Source organism: Muscardinus avellanarius (genome assembly GCF_963383645.1).
Source record: "Muscardinus avellanarius genome assembly, chromosome: 12".
Taxonomy (NCBI): domain Eukaryota; kingdom Metazoa; phylum Chordata; class Mammalia; order Rodentia; family Gliridae; genus Muscardinus; species Muscardinus avellanarius.
Window position 1 is genome coordinate 28,983,794 of NC_137798.1, and position 14,146 is coordinate 28,997,939.

Sequence of the window (14,146 nt, forward strand, 5' to 3'; positions counted from 1 at the left end):
CTGCCCTCCACAGCCCTCCTTGCCAGTGTAGAGATGCTGTAAGGCACAGCTATCTCCCTGCAACCCGTATTCCCTGCTAGCAAGACAAGGCCTGGGGCCTCTAGGAACGTCCAGTCGTTTTTAATCTGATTAATCCCATCACCTACTTGGAGGAGCTAGATTTTGGTGTTACTGAGCTGTCAGTGGGGGGAGGAGAAATTGTCAGACATCACTTAAAAGAGCCCTGTGCCTTGGACGCCTGGGAACTGCCGAAAGAAATTAATCTTTCAGCTCTTTAAGGCAATTTCTTTTCCATCATCCTTTGTCAAGATGACTGTACTGGGAAATGAATCTGAAGGGAGTCCCTGAACTGGTACACTCCACTCAACAGCGTCTCTCCAACGCTACGCAGCATCCATCATCCCCACACAAGCGGAGACACTGCTGCAAAGCCAACTCCCCACCCGTCCACAGCAGCGAGAAATCACAAATGCACAAGGTGGGCATGCTGGCCTACAGCCCGGCAGCTTTTCCTTGCTGCTTCCGGCTCTATTTTCTTCCCAGAAAACCTACCACAAATTGATCTCTCCCACAAACGAGTCTTTCACCCCAGACCCAGGAAGGCTGAGGACCTGGGACTTGTCAGAACAGCAGAACAGAACGCAGGAGCAGAGGCTCTGAATCTCCTCTCCTGAGGGGGCCTCTGGAGGTGCAGAGTAGGCGTTTGCATAGGACAGATGGCTGCCAAAGCAAGGTGTGAGACGGAAGCAAGGAAAGGGGCTGGACTGCTTCAAGTTCACGTCTTCTGTATCCTGGATTTTCTATTCGTGGATGGAGGCGAGGGAGTCTCATTCTCTCTGGCGCCAAGTAAGAGAATTCCAGACTTCAATTCTCTGACCATCCTTGGGGCTACTCCCCAACTCAAACTGTGTTTCTTTTTTCTTTTTTTTTTTCTTTTTTCTTTTTGCAGCACAGGGATTGAACCCAGGGGCAATTCTACTTCTGAGCTACACCCCCAGCCCTATTTTTTATTTACTTTTTTTTTGTGGTACTGGGGATGAAACCCAGTACCACAAAGGGGCATACTATCTCTGAGCTACACACGAAGCCCCCCTTTTTTGTGTGGTACTGGGGATGGAACTCAGGGGCCTTCTACCTCTGGGCTACAATCCCAGACCTACTTTATAATTTGTTTGGAAATAGGGCCTTATTAAGTTGCTGAGAGCCAAGTAGCTGAGGCTGGCTTTGAACCTACATGATCCTCCTGTCTCAGCCTCCCAAGTACTGTGATTATAAGCATGTGCCACCATGCTCAGCTCCCAAGCCCTATATTTTATTTTTTATTTTGAAACAGGGTCTCACTAACTTGTGGAGGGCCTCACTAAATAGCTGAGGCAGGCTGTAAACCTGGATCTTCCTGTCTCATCCCCCCGAATCCTGGGATTACAAGCATGCACCAACACACCTGGCCTATTTTTAAAAACTTTTTTTAGGTGGTTTTTTTTTTTTTTTTTTGAAGTACTGGGGATGGAATTCAGGGACATTCTAAATCTGAGCTACACTCCCAGCCTTATTTTTTATTCTTTATTTTGAAACAGGGTGTCACTGAGTTGCAAAGGGCCTAAGTAGCTGAGGCTGTCCATGAACAGTGATCCTGTCTCAGCCTCCCAAATGCTGGGATTACAAGTGTGTACCACCACACCCAGCTCTCAAACTGTGTTTCTTAAGAGTCATGAACAGGTAGGTAGTGTACACCTGTAGTTCCAGTACTTGGGAGGCTGGGACAGGAGGATCACAAGTTCAAGGCCAGCCTCAGCAACTTAGTGAGATCTTGTTTCAAAATAAAAAAAAAAGAGCTAGGTGTGTAGTTCAGAGATAGAATGCCCATGGATTCAATCTCTAGTACCAAAGAAAACAAAAAACAAATTGTGCTTCTTAGGGTTAAAGAGGTGTAGGGGAACGTGTGTGTTCAAGGGGGGCCAAGGAGTGTTGTGAAGAACGGGGCATAAAGTCACTGGTTGAGGCTTGGACCCAACTCTACTTCAACCTCTGATTTTCTCTCAGGTGTTGAGATTTGTTTTGTTTGTGGTACTGGGGATGGAACCCAGGGCCCTTGTACCTCCGAGCTACACCCCTAGCCCTATTTTTTATTTTTAATTTTGAAACAGGCTCTCACTAACTTGTGGAGGGTCTAAGTAGCTGAGGCTGGCCCCAAATCCAGATCCTCCTGTCTCAGCCTCCCACATGCAGGGATTACAAGCGTGTGCCATCATGCTCAGCTGTCAGGTGCTGAGATTTCTTAAAGATTTCATTTTTTTTTTTTCCTTCCAGTACTGGGGATTGAATCTAGGGGAATTCTACGTCAGAGCTACATCCCAAGTTTTATTTTATTTTTTGGTGGTACTAGGGGTAGAACCCAGAGGCTTTCTACCTCCGGGCTATACTCCCAGCCCTATTTTATATTTTATTTGGAAACAGGGTCTCACTAAGTTGCTGAGAGCCTTACTAAGTAGCTGAGGCTGGCTTCAAACCTGTGCGATCCTCCTGTCTCAGCCTCCCAAGCGCGGGGATTACAAGCGTGCGCCACCAAGCCCGGCTCCAAGTTTTATTTTTAAATTCTTTTTATTTTGAAACAGGACCTCACTAAGTAGCTGAGGCTGGCTGCAAACCTGCAATTCTCCTGTCTCAGCCTCCCAAGAACTGGGATTTAATTTTTTTTTTTTTTTTTTTCAGTATTGGGGATGGAACCTAGGAGCATTCTACCTCTGAGCTACACCCCCAGCCCTATTTTTATTCTTTATTTTGAAACAGGGTCTCACTAAGTTGCAGAAGGTCTCACTAAGTAGCTGAGGCTGTCTGTGAACCATGATCCTCTGGTCTCAGCCTCCCAAATGCTAGGATTACTAGTGTGTGCCACTATGCGCAGCTTTTTTTTTTTTAGGGTTTGGGGATGTAAACCAGGGGCATTCAACCTCTGAGCTAAACCCCCTGCCCTATTTTTCAATTCTTTATTTTGAAACTGGGTCTCACTGAGTTGCAGAGGGCCTCACTAATTAGCTGAGGCTGTCCGTGAACCGTGATCCTCTGGTCTCAGCCTCCCGAATGCTGGGACTACAAGCACAAGCATGTGCCACCACACCCGACTCTTTTTTTTTTTTTAAAGATCTGCAAACCAATGTTGTGAAAGAGGGGACAGCGGCTGTCCCAGGCCTCCAGCACAGCTGAGCACTTGCTGCTGATGGACCGCCCAGGAGGAAGATGTGATGTGGTTCCCTTTTAGGCCTGGCGGTAGTTTGGGTGCATGCCTGCAGCTCCCTGAATCCAGGGCTCCCAAGACACTTTTCAGCAAAATGAATCTCCTAAGGCACAAAGTCATTTGTTTTCCAAACTCCCTTCTCCGATCTCACTAATTCCCAATTTCCCTGCATTTGACAAATGCAATTAACAAGCCTCGATCAGTTCCTAGCCGACAGCTCTCATCCATCTATAGCAGAGGTGCACAGGCTGAGGAGGGAGAGAAGGTGCCGAAACCTGGGGAGAGAGGCCCTACCTCCTCTGCCTCTGAGGACCCCAGCCCCTCAGGCTCACAACACCGTGTGGTCTCCTCACCCACCGTTTTCTTCCTTCCAGCTAAAAAAGACAGTCTTTGTGTCCTCCTCTCCCAGTTTTTAAGGGTTTCTCCTGCCAACCTCCTGTATCTCCCGTCTTCTACCAGGCCTTGCCATCTGCTGCAGGCACAGTGTGGGACCCTCGGCGCTGGGGGGACGCCAGCAGTCTCAGTGCTCTGCCGGCCCCTCCAACCCACACGTCCAGCCAGGGTTGTGCTGTTTCCTGCCCAGGAGGCCACAAGCCCACCCTTGCCCTCTGCTGCACAGACAGCCTGGAGCCCGAGGGCGAGGATGCCACACTGCGGCCACGACTGCTTCCACATTCACTTCTTGCCCTCTCCTCCCCACCCAAGCCTTCCTTCCCAACTGGCCTGATTCCTGACGGGCCCTGCTTGCCCTCTGCCGCACCACTGCCCGCCGCAGCCCGGCCCTGCACATCTTTCCACCTCATCAACCTCTCATCTTTTTGCAAACCCAGTCAGAAGCCTCTTCCTCCTCCCGGCCTCTCCCCTTCTCCTTTGTTATTAGCTTCACGAGAGGGGACATTAATGTATTCACTAGACAATGTCTTCGCACCACTGTTTCCTGTAATTACAGTCCCTTCCCTCCCACTGTCCTGGCTGATTTGCCTGTAAAGTGCTTGGAGGAGGGACAGTGTGGACAAAAGACGGAACACAGGCTGAGGTGGCGCGGTGAGCAGTGTAATGGTAACATCCAAGCAGGTCAAAGTCACAACTCAAGGACAACTGGAAACAGAGGTCAACATTCCAGAGCTTTAAAAAAAGTACTGATACAACCGAGGAGCCCCCCATAAGATGACAGGCACCCCGAGAAACGCGAGCAGCCACGTCCACCCTCTTCAGGGAATGGCTCTGCTGTACTTGTCGTGAAGGTCAGCTACATTGTCACTGGAGACTCGAATCCAGCCGTCCTCGCGCACGTGGTAGAGGTTGACGGAGCCTCCCGAGTAGGCATCTCTGTAGGTGGCTTGGTAGATGGCTCGACGGGCCAGATCATAGGCCTGCTCCACTTCCAGGTCATAGGAGTAGCCTCGATCCATGACCCCATAAGCATACACAGAGCCAGAACCCACGGAGAAGGCCACCCCAGAGATCCGGTTCCCTTCACTGTCCACGTAGTAGAGACCTGGAAAAGGGGACCAGGTTAGCAGGAGAACCCAATCACCCTCTGACATCTAATCTTCCAAGGCAGTAGTTCTCCAGCCCTCCTGAAACCCAGGAGAAGTCAACATAAACACTAAAAAGTAAGACTTCTATAAATTTTTTTATTGTGGTTTTTTTTTTTTTTTTTTCAGTACTGGAGATGGAATCCAGGGACATTCTACCTCTGAGCTACACCCACAACCCTATTTTTTTACTTTGAAATATGGTCTCATTAAGTTGTGAAAGGCCTCACTAAGTAGCCGAGGCTGGCCGTGAACCTGCGAACCTCCTGTCCCAGGCTCCCAAGTACTGGGATTACAAGCATGCACAACCATACCTGGCTTCTATAACATTTTGGGGGAAAAATTTTGCTGAAGGGATCAAGTTTAATTAACACTCTAAACTGGATGTGGTGGCACAAGCCTGCAATCTCAGTGTTTGGAAGGCTGAGACAAGAGGATTGCAGGTTCAAGGACAGCCTGTATTCCTCTGCCCGCTATCCCTTGTACAAAAAACAAAACAAATAATTAAGACTCTAAAACCAGCATCACAAAAAAAAAAAAAAAAAAAAAAGAAAAAGAAAAAAAATAGGAAAGAAAGAAATAGGGCCTCACTAGGTAGGTACTGAAGTTGTCCTTGAACCTGTGATCCTCCATTCTCAGCCTCCAGAAGTACCGGAATACTGGAATTACAGGTGTGCACCACTTCACCCAGCTAGCCTAGAGTTTTTTTTTTTTTTCCTCTATGGTACTGGGATTGAACCCAGGGGCATTCTAATTCTGAGCTATAATCCCAGCCCTTTTTATGATTTGTTTTGAAACAGGGTCTCACTAGCTTGATGAGTCTTATTACTCGCTGAGGCTGTCCTCCAATCTGTGATCCTTCTGTCTCAGCCTCCCAGTAATGGGATCACAGATGTGCGCCACGGGGCCCGGCCTAGAGTTCTTAATCGTGTAGTAAAGACTTGAACCATCCAACGTGGTGACCACTAGCAACATTACTATTGAGCAGCTAAAATTAAGTTAGTACCACACACTAAAATGATATCTTGGATATAGTGAGTTAAATACCTTTTTTTTCTTTAGCATTGGATTTTTTTTTTTGGTGGTGGTGGTACTGGGGTTCCTGGAAATCCTTCTACCTCTGGGCTACACTCCCAGACCTATTTTATATATATTTTTATATGGAAACAGGGTCTCTTAAGCCAGTGCAGCTGGCTTCAAACCAGTGCGATCCTCCTGTCTCCGCTTCCCAAGCGCAGGGATTACAAGCGCGCTTGACACCACGCTCGGCTTAGCACTGGATTTTGAACCCAAGGATTTCCACATGCACTCTACCACTGAGTCTCATCCCCAGCACCCAGCTCCAGATCAGAATTTATTTTTAGGGAAGGCCAGTTTGTTTGTTTGTTTGTTTGTTTGTTCCTTTCTTTTGTTGTTGTTGTTGTACTGGGGATTGAACCCAGGAACATTCTACCTCTGAACTACACCCCCAGCCCTCTTTTTAAAAACTTGACCACGTGTGGTGGCACATGCTTGTAATCCCAGTATTTGGGAGGCTGAGAGGATTGCAGGTTTATGGCCAGCCTCAGCAACTTAGTAAATCCCTCCACAACTTAGTGAGACCTTGTTTCAGAACAAAACAAGCCAAGCATGGTGGCGCACACTTGTAATCCCAGCATTTGGGAGGCTGAGAGAGGAGGATCACAAGTTTGCAGCCAGCCTCAGCTACTTAGTGAGGCCCTCTGCAACTCACTGAGACCCTGTTTCAAATTAAATAATAAAAAAATAGGGCTGGGGATGTGGCTCAGAGGTAGAATGCCCCTGGGACCCATCCCCAGTCCCACACCCCCCACACACAAAATAAATAAATAAAATAAAAGGGCTAGGGGTGCAACTCAAGAGGTAGAATGCCCCTGGGTTCAATCTCCAGTACAACAAAAAAGAAACAAGGATATTCATGTATTCTTCTCACCCACCCTGGCTTGGGTAAGTGGTGACTTTCAGTTAGCTTGATGCCAGGGTCCGGCTAACACCAAAGGCTGTCAGCAAGCCTCCATGAAGAGGTATGATTCAGACTGGCCTTACGCTTTGGCTTCCTGGATTTCTACACTAGCCAGTCCCTGTACTGTCTTGCAGTTTCTACCACAGGAACAAACCCAGCAGCCAAGCATTCAAAGCAACACTTACAAAATTCTTCCCTGGGCCACAAAAGATACATGGAACTGTTCTTTCACACCTTTCAAAGGGAAAGGTGTCTTGCCTCTCAAAGTAACAAACAAAGCCAGGCATGGTGGCCCACACTCAAAATCCCAGTACTTGGGAGCCTGAGGAATCCAGATTTGAAACCAGACTCAGCAATTCAGCAAAACCTTGTTTCAAAAGAGAAAAATAAAAAAAGCTGGGGGTATAGCTTGGAGGTAGATGACCCTGGATTCCAAAAGAAAACAAAAAACAAAAACAAAAATCAAGATGAGTCTGGTGGTGCACACTTGTACTTGTGCACACCAGTACTTGGGAGGCGGAGACAGGAGGAGCACAGGTTCGAGGACAGCCTCAGCAACTTAGCGAAACCCTGTTTCAAAACTTTAAAAAAGAGCTGGGCATGATGGTCCACACTTGTAATCCCAGTATTTGGGAGACTGAGACAGGCGGATCCTGGTTCGTGGCTAGCCTCAGCTACTTAGGCCCTGTTTCAAAAATAAAAAGAATAAAGCCGGGCACGGTGGCCCACGCTTGTAATCCCAGCATTTGGGAGGCTGAGAGTGGAGGATCTTGGTTTGAGGATAGCCTCAGCTACTTAGTGAGCCCCTTGGAACTCAGTGAGACCCTGTTTCAAAATAAAGAATAAAAACTAGGGCTGGGGGTGTAGGTCAGAGGTAGAGTAGAATGCCCCTGGGTTCCATCTCCAGTACTGGAGGAAAAAAAAAAAAAAAAAAAAAAAAAAAAAAGGAATAAAAAATAGGCCTGAGGGTATAGCTCAAAAGTAGAATGCCCTGGGTTCCACCCCCAGTACTGCCAAAAACTAAAATAAAAAAAAAATTTAAGAAATTGGGCTGGGAATGTAGCTCAGAGGTAAAATATCCCTGGGTTCAATCCCAAGTAACACACACACACACACACACACACACACACACAAAGGGGGGGGGGTCTTACACTAAATGCTCAAGCTGGCCATAAACTTGAGATCCTCCTGAATCACTGAGGCTACAGGTGTGGACCTCCTCATCTGACTTCACATCATTTATTTATTTATTTTTGAAGTACTGGGGCTTGAACCCAAGGGCATTCTACCTCTGAGCTACACCCGCAGCCCTATTTTATTCTTTATTTTGAAATAGGGTCTCAATGAGTTGCAGAGGGCCTCACTATGTAGCTGAGGCTGGCCACGAACCTGTGATCCTCCTGTCTCAGCCCCTCAAGTACAAGTGTACGCCAGCACCCCTGGCCATATCCACTTTTAATCTTATTTGGGTAATAAATAAATAAACAAATAAACAATAAATACTCCTTTCTAACCGGGTGTGGTGTTAGTGGCGCACACTTGTAATCCCAGGATTCGGGAGGCTGAGATCGGAGGATCGCGGTTCGCGGCCAGCCTCAGCTACTTAGTGAGGCCCTCTGCATCTTAGTGAGACCCTGTTTCAAAAATAAATAATAAAAAATAGAGCAGGGGGAGTAGTTCGGAGGTCAAATGCCCCTGGGTTCCATCCTCAGACCTGCAAAAAAAAGAATAGGTCTGGGAGTGGGGCTCAGAGGTAGAGAACCCCAGGGTTCAATCTCCAGTACCGTGTACACACACACACACACACACACACACACACACACACACGATGAAAACAAGAAGGCTGGGGGTCACAGAGCATACGTGGGTTCAATTCCCAGTATCACACACAGGGGTAAAGAATAACTTTTCCAAGCATACAAGTGAAGAAATTACAGAAAGTAACCAGCTGTACTCCAGCTTTATGAAAGGAAAAATTCAAATTTGGCTGGGCTGGGACTGTAGCTTAGTGGTAGAGTGCTTGTCTAGCATCAACAAGACTCTGGGTTTGATCTCCAGCAGTGCAAAACAAAACAAAAATTCTAAAATTCCTTGAAGAGAAAATGTTATCAAATACAAGGTTGAACTTCTGGTTCTTATATACTGAAAAAGAAACAGAAGCCGGGCGTTGGTGGCGCACGCTTGTAATCTCACATTCAGGAGGCCAAGACAGGACTATCTTGGTTTTTTTTTTTTTTTAGGTCTGGGGATGGAACCCAGGGGCATTCGACCTCTGAGCTACACCCCCTGCCCTATTTTTTATTCTTTATCTTGAAACCGGGTCTCACTGAGTTGCAGAGGGCCTCACTAAGTAGCTGAGGCTGTCCGCGAACCGCGATCCTCCGGTCTCAGCCTCCCGAATGCTGGGATTACAAGCGTGCGCTATCACGCCCGGCTTATTTTTAATTTTGAAATGGGATCTCCCTGGGTTGCTGAGAGTCTCACTAAGTTGCTGAGGCTGGTCTTGAACCTACAATCCTCCTGCCTCAGCTTCTGAAGTATTGGCAATACAGGCATATACTACACACCCAGCTTCTACTTCCTGTTACTCTTTAAGTATATCTATGAGAAAATTTTAAATTGTGTGTGCTACTCACATTGTTTTTCTATTAGAGTGGCTAGAATTTTTACATCTCCAATTTAATATTTTTTTTTTGGTGTGTATATGGTACTGGGGGCGGAACCCAGAGGCTTTCTACCTCCGGGCTATCCTCCCAGCCCTATTTTATATTTTATTTGGAAACAGGGTCTCACTGAGTTGCTGAGAGCCTCACTAAGTAGCTGAGGCTGGTTTCAAACTTGTGTGATCCTCCTGTCTCAGCCTCCCAAGAGCGGGGATTACAAGTGTGTGTCACTATGCCCGGCTCCAATTTGATTTTTTTTTTTTTTTGGCGGTACTGGGAATGGAACCCTTCTACCTCCGGGCTATACTCCCGGACCTATTTTATATTTTATTTGGAAACAGGATCACTTAAGCCAGTGAGGCTGCTTTGAACCTGCGCGATCCTCCTGTCTCCACCTTCCAAGCGCTGAGATTACAAATGTGCACCACCACGCTCCAATTTGATTTTTAAATACAACTCTGTCTTACCATATTATGAGAAAAGAGAAAAATATATGCTCATATTGTACTATTTACTTTATATTACTTCACATAACCAATCAATATGACAGATGAAGAAACACTGGCTGAAAAAATAAACAACCTACTTTGTGTGTGTTGGGGAAATACTGGGGATTTAGCCCAGGAGTATTCTATCTTTGAGCTACACCCCTAGCCCTATTTTAATTTTTTTTTTTTCCGGTACTAGAGCTGGAACTCAGGGGCATTCTACCTTGGCTGTCTGCGAACTGAAATCCTACCTTGGCTGTCTCAGCCTCCCAAATGCTGGGATTACAAGTGTGCGCCACCAGGCCCAATACCTATTTTAATTTTTTTGTGGTACTGGAGATTGGACTCAGAGGCATTCTACCTTCGAGCTATACCCCCAGCCCAATTTTATTTATTTGGAAACAGGGTCTCTCCAGGGTTCAATCGATTCTCATTACTTGCTGAAGCTGTCCTCAAACCTGTGATCCTCCTGCCTCAGCCTCCCAAGTGCGCAACACCCTACCGCTACAACCTGCCTTTTGCCACACAGGGAGCAATGACACAGCAGGTCTAACTCCATGCCCTTGCCTACTTGCCTTCCTTGGACAAAGTGAAGGGAGGGCTAAGAGCCTTCCCAACACACCCTGTCACTCCTCTATCTGATATTCCACCTCTCTAAAGAGTCCGCTGGGCTCTGGGATCAGGCGATCGCAGCTCCACTCACCGGGGCCTCTCTTATCCCAGCCGCAGATCATGGTGCCCATGGACAGGCCCATGCCTTTGTACTGGTACACCATGTTGGCAAGCAGCTTGGAGGCTGCTGCTACTGAGATGCGTTCCTTATTCCGAAGCTCATAGATGCGACACTGCCGCGCCAGTAGCCGCTCCCAGAAGCTGCAATCCGCTGCACCCCCAGCCATGGTGCCCAGGAGGTAGGGATTGATCTCTATCACCTTCTTCACCGTCTGGGAGGCGATGTAAGCGCCCGCTGTGGCCCGGGAGTCGGCTGCAACAATGACTCCATGGCGAAACTGTTCAAGAGAGGAAAACACAAGACTGGTCAGACCACGAAAACATCAGATATTTCTTTCTGCACCAATGCAAACCCGGCACGACGTTCCCTCGGTCCTTCTTTAATACTTTACCGCGTCTTTCCCCATATACCGATGTTGCTTTACCTTCACAGATGGAATAACTTGCCTAAGTGTACCGCGGGCGACCGTCGAGCGGGCCCCGCGCCCCCCCGGTCCGGCTCCTTCTCCGAGCCCCCTTCGCCTCGGAGTCGGTTACTCCCCCCCCCGGGGGGGGGCGCCACCTACGCCCGCCCCGCTCTGCCGCGCGGCCGGGGACCCCAGGGGCGGCGGGGGTCGCGTCCCCGCCCCGCCCGCCGCCTTCCCGGCCGGCGAGGGCCCGCCGGGGCCGGGCTCGCGGCCGAGCGCACCTTGAAGGCCAGGGTGGTGGTTCCGTGCAGCATCTCGATGCGCGGCTCCTCGGGGGCGCCCCAGCTGGGCGCGGCCAGGCTCAGCCCATCGCCGGGGCTCCCCGGACCCAGGTCCAGCAGATCTGCACGGCCCCCAAGTCCGAAAAACCCGTGCCGGTTCACCGGGAGCGGCCCCTCCAACACGCTGGCCAGCGCCATGTCTGATCAGGGCACCGCGAGCTCAGCCCGGGAGCGCCGGGCAAGGAATGGGCCGCCGCGGCTTCACTTCCTACCAAGTCTATTCCCGGGAGGCGCCATTTTGACTCCTGGCAACCACGCCTCCTAAACCAGCGCCAGACCAGCGGGACCATCTTCACCGAGGGAAGGGGGGGGGATGGATTCACTACTCTTAAACTAGAAGGATGTGACTGCTATCTTGACTTTGGTTATGACCGCACTTCCTGGGAAGGGATTGGAAGCGTCCACGTCGGGCGAGGGAGGCGAGGTCGGCCATCTTTGAGAAGGGCGTGACTGGTTAAAATTGGTTCGGCCTCTGCGGTGAAGGGCCCCGCCCAGCGCGGGGTCCAGCGAGGGCTTCAGCACCGGTTAACTAGACTAAGGCTGTCGTTTGTGAACGCCTACCCCGAAACCTGGGTAAAATATCTATTCTGAAAGCATTTCCCTAGGGTATTAGTTAAGCCACAACCGTTTATGGTTAAAAACAACTACAAAAGTGCTGTGTACATCGTGTTGTTTGACAGCATTACTGGCTGCAACACAACCGCTCTTTAACCAATTTTTAAGATTCAGCATTAACTTCCACCCTCTAGTGAAAATTGTAAGTAATGAATTGCCTGAAAGGCAGATATAAAAATAAATAAGGAAAAGCAAAGGACCCAGTTAATCCACAAACTAGATTCTCAATTCAGCACCTGAGTAATTGAGTCTCTGGTAATTTACCATCTCGGAGCCTGGAGGAACGTTGAGATGGAGTCTCTGACTCCAGCTCAACACGCAGAGGCTCCTTATCAGGAGCGGGCTGTATTTCATTACCCTTCCTCCTTCTACCCATCTTCATTTTTCCACTCTTTTGGGAACTATAACAAGTTAGGAAGTGGCCATATATATGAAATGTTTCCTCCTGCTTTATGGTTCTGTGAAGTCAGTGTCTGGCCTTACCTTTTGGATCCCGGCAGCAACATCTATCAACATCTAAATTCTACTTTCCTCTGATTCCCAACTCAGTCCTTCCTGGCCCTTAGCTGACTTTGCATGTGCTGTATTTTTAATTCTAAACTTTGCCAACCCTTTCCAAGCCCAACCACGAGAATGTACGGAAGCAGGAGACCTTTATATGTCTCACACATGCAAGATGATGTTCTTCTGTTTATTGAGCGCCTGTTATTTTTGCAATCATCCCTGCAGTGCACCTAGTCTTTCTCTCTCTGTGTGTGTGTGTGTGTGTGTGTGTGTGTGTGTGTGTGTGTGTGAGATTCTGGGGATTGAACACAGGTTACACCCCAAGCCCCATTTTTTATTTTTTATTTTGAAACAAGTTCTAAGTTGCAGAGGGCCTCAGTTAAGTAGCTGAGGCTGAGACTGGCCACAAACCTGCGATCCTATTTTTTTTTTTTGGTGGTGGTGGTACTGGGGTTCCTGGAAGCCCTTCTACCTCTGGGCTACACTCCCAGACCTATTTTTACATTTTTATTTGGAAACAGGGTCTCCTAAACCAGCAGGTGCGGCTGGCTTCGAACCTGCGCGATCCTCCTGTCTCTGCCTCCCAAGCGCGGGGATTACAAGCGTGCGCCACCACGCCCGGCTACCTGTGATCCTATTGTCTCAGCCTCCCAAGTACTGGTGGCGTCTGGCTCCCCTTTTATTATTATTTTGAAACAGGGTCTCATTAGGTTGATAGAGATTCTCACTACTTGCTGAGGCTGGCCTTGAACCTGTGATCTTTCTGTCTTAACTTCCCAAGTACTAAGATTATAGGTGTGAGCCACAATACCTGGCTAATTGTGGGGGTTTTTGTTGTTGTTTGCAGTACTGGGAATGGAACTCAGGGGTATTCTACCTCCCAGCTACACCCCCAGCCCTATTTTCTTAGTCTATTTTATTTTGAAACAGGGTCTCATTGAGTTTCAAAGGGCCTCACTAAGTAGCTGAGGCTGTCTGCAAGCCGCAATCCTCCTGTTTCAGCCTCCCAAATGCTGGGATTAAATGCATGCACCACCACACCTGGCTCTAATTGTGAGTTATTTATTTATTTATTTTTGTGGTACTGGGGGTGGAACCCAGGGGCTTTTCTACCTCCGGGCTATATTTCCAGACCTATTTTATACTTTATTTGGAAACAGGGTCTAAGTTGTTGAGAGCCTTACTAAGTAGTTGAGGCTGGCTTTGAACCTGTGTGATCCTCCTGTTTCAGCCTCCCAAGTGCTGGGATTATAAATGTGCTCCACCACACCTGGCTAATTGTGAGATTTTTGTTTTTGTTTTTTGAGATACCGGGGATGGAATCCAAGGGCATTTTACCTCTGAGCTACATTCCCAGCCCTATTTTTTATTATTTAATTTGAAACAGGGTCTCGCTGAGTTGCAGAGGACCTCACTAAGTAGTAGCTGAGGCTGGCTGTGAACCCGGATCCTCCTGTCTCAGCCTCCCAAATGCTGGGATTACAAGCATGCGCCATCACGCCTGGGTAGTTGTGAGTTTTTAAAAGACTGGTATTTAGCTGAATTTGGAGGCGCATGCCTGTAATCCCTACCTGGGAAGATGAGACTGGAGGATTGCAGGTTCAAGAGCAGCCTGAGTAATATAGTAAGGCCCTCAGCAACT

General features: G+C 48.3%; 1 protein-coding gene across 1 annotated transcript; it reads right to left on the reverse strand.

The window, feature by feature from the left end:
* Window positions 1–4,446: 4,446 nt before the first annotated feature.
* PSMB5 (proteasome 20S subunit beta 5) lies at window positions 4,447–11,523 on the reverse strand (the record flags this gene model as incomplete). Its single annotated transcript, XM_080707396.1, has 3 exons — window positions 4,447–4,733; window positions 10,609–10,915; window positions 11,326–11,523. 3 exons carry the CDS (start codon window positions 11,521–11,523, stop codon window positions 4,447–4,449), a joined length of 792 nt encoding a protein of 263 aa, XP_080563522.1.
* Window positions 11,524–14,146: the final 2,623 nt, after the last annotated feature.